General features: G+C 43.2%; 1 protein-coding gene across 4 annotated transcripts in view; it reads left to right on the plus strand.

The window, feature by feature from the left end:
* Positions 1-4609, plus strand: part of trim25l (tripartite motif containing 25, like) — a 15363-nt gene extending 10754 nt beyond the window's left edge. For 2 of the 4 annotated variants that reach the window (XM_062528096.1, XM_062528099.1), the window contains one exon: positions 1-4609. This exon is cut by the window's left edge and continues 90 nt beyond it. In XM_062528096.1, coding sequence (XP_062384080.1) covers positions 1-488 — 488 coding nt within the window. In that variant the 3' untranslated portion in view covers positions 489-4609. The other 2 variants (XM_062528098.1, XM_062528097.1) reach the window with 2 other exon arrangements.
* The last annotated feature ends 494 nt before the right edge of the window (positions 4610-5103 follow it).

Below are 5103 nucleotides of genomic sequence, written 5' to 3' on the forward strand. Positions count from 1 at the left end.
TCCAGGTGTGTGCCGACCGGCCGGAGCGCTTCGACGGCTGGACGCAGGTGGTGTGTGTGGAGCCGCTGACCGCCGAGCGCTGCTACTGGGAGGTGGAGTGGAGGGGGCGTGGCTCGTCCCTGGGCGTGGCCTTGGCCTCCATGCCCCGCAAGGGGGCGGACTCTCGCTCGGGGCTGGGCTACAACGGCCAATCGTGGAGCCTGGAGCTGTCGGACATGTGCTGCGCCGCGCTGCACGCCAACCAGAAGCAGGAGGTGCCCGTCACCTACTCGCCGCGCGTGGGCATCTTCCTGGACCGGCCGGCGCGGACGCTGGCGTTCTACGGCGTGGACGAGGAGCTGGCGCCGCTGCACGCGTTCCGATCGCCCGCCCTGGCACAGCCGCTCTACGCCGCCTTCGGCGTCGGCTGCGGACTCGGCATCGGACTGGACTTCGCCAGCGGGCAGTTCAGCGCCCAGACGGACAGCATCAAGATATGCCCCATCTGATGCCCAAGATATGCCCCATCTGATGCCCAAGACATGCCCCATCTGATGCCCAAGACATGCCCCATCTGATGCCAACTAGAGACTGGCATTAATACAGCATCAAGATATGCCCCATCTGATGCCAACTAGAGACTGGCATTAATACAGTATCAAGATATGCCCCATCTGATGCCATCTAAAGACTGGCATCAATACAGCATCAAGATATGCCCCATCTGATGCCAACTAGAGACTGGCATCAATACAGCATCAATATAATATATGCCCCATCTGATGCCAACTAGAGACTGGCATTAATACAGCATCAAGATATGCCCCATCTGATGCCAACTAGAGACTGGCATTAATACAGCATCAAGATATGCCCCATCTGATGCCAACTAGAGACTGGCATTAATACAGCATCAAGATATGCCCCATCTGATGCCAACTAGAGACTGGCATCAATACAGCATCAATATAATATATGCCCCATCTGATGCCAACTAGAGACTTGAGAAAGAATGATTGTTTTAAAGACTTCAAAGACGTTAAAGACTGTTCAACTAAAAGCCCCACATTCTGAGAGTCCCAGTCCAACAAGGAGAGACCTGCTGTGCTGTGCTCATATGAGACCTGCTGTCTCTCTCTCTCTCTCTCTCTCTCTCTCTCTCAATTTTCAATTCAATTCAAGGATGCTTTATTGGCATGACAAATAAGACATTCATGTTGCCAAAGCAGTCAAACAAATGTATATCATAGTGTAACATTAGCACAGAATGATAATACATACACTGTACACATGCATACATTATACACATACACATAAGAATACAAGTAATATACCATAAGTATGTCTATCTCTGTAAAAAATAAGGATATAGTCCTGTGAGATAAAATAATTAAGTTATGCTAGTGTCTCTCAGCTTATGACAGTGTGAAATGTATTTTGCTGCTAGAGGGGCTGAATATCCCTCTCCTGAGAGGATAGGCAGTTTATCATGTGAACCCATGGTTTCGAACTTTGGGTAGTATGATTTAAAACTAGGGAAAGATGCCTCTCTTATGTTTTTATATTTTTCACAGTGAAGAAGAAAGTGCTCCTCTGTCTCAACCTTCCCTGTCTGGCAGTGACCACATATTCTTTCCTCTTTTGGCAGCCAGGTTTTCCTGTGCCTGCCTGTTTCCACTGTAAGAGTGTGGTCACTTAGCCTGTACTTGGTCAGGATTTGCCTCTGCTTCGTATCTCTGACAGAGAAGAGATACTCTGCCAATTTATATTCTCGATTTAGGGCCCGATAGAAATTCATTCTGCTTTGACTGGTAGTTTGATTTCTCCAATGTTCCAAATAGTCTTCTTTCGCTTGTTTGATGGCAATTTTGACACTAATTGTTGATTTGGAAGCAGTACTGGTCTGAGCAGGTTGTATACTTGTTATGGAGTTAGTGAGCTTCAGTACCAGTTGGCATAAGGGACTCTTGTTAGGGTTCAGTTCCTGGGTTTGTAGAGCCTCAAAGTGGAGTGCATTTATGGGACTTGATTTCAAGTGCATCCAGAATTTTAGTGCTCGTTTTTGGATAGGTATTGCCAATGGGTAACGGCCTAATTCTGCCCTACATGCATTGTTTGGTGTTTTTGTTTGGACTTTAAGAATAAATCGACAGAATTCTACATGTAGGGCTTCTGTTGGATGCTTGTCCCATGCAGTGTAGTTGTGCATGCTGAGTGGACCCCAGACTTCACTTCCGTATAGCGCAATAGGCTGTATTATGCTGTCAAATAATTTGCACCAGATTGATATTGGTATATTTATATTGTAAAATTTAGATTTTATTGCATAGAGGGCTCTGCGGGCTTTTTCTTTGAGTGCATTCACTGCCATGCTGAAACTACCTGATGCAGTAATAACCAGACCGAGGTAGGTATACTGCATCGTGTGCTCTAGGGCGGTGCCACCTAGAGTGAAAGTGTGTCTGTGTTCCTGACATCTGGGTTTCTTTTGAAAAATCATGATTTTTGTTTTTGTAGGGTTTACTGACAGGGCCCAGGTCTGGCAGTATTTTGCCAGCAGGTCTAGGTGTTCTTGTAGGCCCTGTTCAGAAGGGGATAGGAGGACCAGATCATCTGCAAAGAGCAGAAATTTGACTTCTGTATTCTGGAGGGTGAGTCCAGAGCCTGCAGACTGTTCCAACTGCACCGCTAACTCATTGATGTAGATGTTGAACAGAGTTGGACTCAGGCTGCAGCCCTGTCTCACTCCTCGTTTCTGTGTGAAGACTTCTGTTTGTTTTTTGCCAATTTTTACACTGCATTTATTGTTTGAATACATTGATTTGATCACATCATATACTTTACCCCCTACACCAGTTTCTAGCAGTTTGTAGTATAATCCGTCATGCCAAATAGAGTCAAATGCTTTTTTAAAGTCGACAAAACATGCAAATATTTTTCCATTTTTCTTATCTTTTACGTGTTTGTTGATTAGGGTGTGTAGGGTGTAAATGTGATCCGTAGTGCGATGATTTGGAAGAAAGCCAATTTGTTTTTTACACAGGGTATTGTGCTTGTTAAGGAAGGTTTGGATTCTTTCATTCAATATGCTGCTAAATACCTTCCCCAGATTACTGTTCACACAGATACCTCTGTAATTATTAGGATCCAATTTGTCTCCACTTTTATGAATTGGTGTGATAATGCCTTGATTCCAGATGTCAGGAAAAGAGCCAGAACTTAGAACAAGATTGAATAATTTGAGCATTGCATTCTGCATCTCAGGTGTGCTCTGCTTAAGCATCTCACTCCTGATGCTATCCTGTCCACAGGATTTATTGGGCTTTAAGGATCTAATTTTTTGTGATAATTCTTCACTGGAAATGGGGAAGTCCAGTGGACTTTGATTATCTTTAAATACTAATTCGAAAGTTTGTAATTTTTCTTTAATCTGATTTTGATTTGTTTCTGTTAGTTGTATTTCACTGTAAAGGTTTTGAAAATGCTCAATCCAAGTGTTACCATTTTGAATGGGTACTTCTTTTGCTTCTTTAGTGCTCAAATTATTCCACATATGCCAAAACTGATTTTTGTTGATGGAGTCTTCAATCTCATAGATAAGTTTGTTGGTGTAGTGCTGTTTTTTTCTTTTGATAGTTTGTTTGTAACTTTTTTGGGTCAGACAATATTGTTGTCTTAAAACTGTGTCTTGGGGGTGGCGGTGTTTTAGGTTTGATAGTTGTCTTAATTCCTTCCTTATATTTTTGCATTCTGTGTCAAACCATTTATCACATTTTGGCTTTTTGGCTTTTGCTCTCTGGCTTTTTGTTAGCCCAGCCTTTTTTGCAGCAGTGTGGAAAATAAGGTTCAGCTCTTGAACGGCCATGTTGACACTTTTTGTATCATTACAGAAGGGTTTGTTAGTAAAGTTAGTTATTTTGTTAGTCAAATTTGGTGAATTTAAGGCTTGTATGAATTTTTCTGAACTGTCTGTCGCCCATCTGTACATTGGATTGAGATTGTACAACTTACTGGGCTCCTTATGTGATTTAGTAAAATTGTTAGTCATTTTCAGGAATATATTTATTTGGTTATGGTCGGAAAATGGAGTTTGCTGCCTGACAGTGAATGCACTGAAGTGAGAGGGGTCCATGTCAGTGATTGCATAATCTACTACACTGCTACCCAGGGCTGAAGAATACGTGAACCTCCCCAAAGAGTCCCCTCTAATCCTGCCATTAAGAATGTACAGGCCTAAGGCTTGACAGAGGTGCACTAACTCTTTACCACTGTTGTTTACCACACAGTCTAGGTTGCACCGTGTTGTGGTCGTTGGTGAAAGGTGCAATGGTAACTGGCCAAACACATGTGCACTACCCTCAGGGTCAATAAAGTCGGGCTCAATGCCTGTCCGTGCATTAAAGTCTCCACACAGTATCACTTTGCCCTGTGCTTGGAAATAAACTACTTCTGTGTAGAGCTTATTGAAGTAATCTTCTTCATAGTAGTCTGAGTCAGCTGGCGGAATGTATGCTGCACAGAGGTAAGTTGTGAATTCAGCAATGCCTATGGTATTGCGTAATTTCAGCCATAAGTGGTATTTCTCTATTTTGACAATTGATATGTGTTTAGCCAATTCATTTTTGCACCACACCAAGATACCACCTGAATCTCTTCCACGACGTGTTTTTGTTGATTTTACTGAGGGCACTACAAACTCAAAATAATCTACTGGACACATAGAGATAACATTTTCACGACGCCAAGTTTCAGTAAGAATTAATATATCACATTTTGTAACACAATCCAAAAACTCAGGGTTCGTAGTCTTCAGACCAAAGGCTGAGGAATACAGACCCTGGATGTTCCAACAGCTAATACAAAAAGAAGGCATGAGTATGGTAATGAAGAACAATTAACCATTTTGTGAGACAAGTAATCCAAAAAAAGTTTGATAGCTTTTCACAATACTGTAACATGACATTGTTTGAAAGTGTGTGTGTGTGTGTGTGTGCGTGTGTGCGTGTGTGCGTGTGTGCGTGTGTGCGTGTGTGTGTGTGTGTGCACGCGTGTGCGTGTGCGTGTGTGTGTGTGTGTGTGTGTGTGTGTGTGTGCGTGTGTGTGCGTGTATGCGCGCACAATTTT

The sequence above is a fragment of the Sardina pilchardus genome, chromosome 23 (assembly GCF_963854185.1).
Source record: "Sardina pilchardus chromosome 23, fSarPil1.1, whole genome shotgun sequence".
In the NCBI taxonomy this organism is placed as follows: Eukaryota; Metazoa; Chordata; class Actinopteri; order Clupeiformes; family Clupeidae; genus Sardina; species Sardina pilchardus.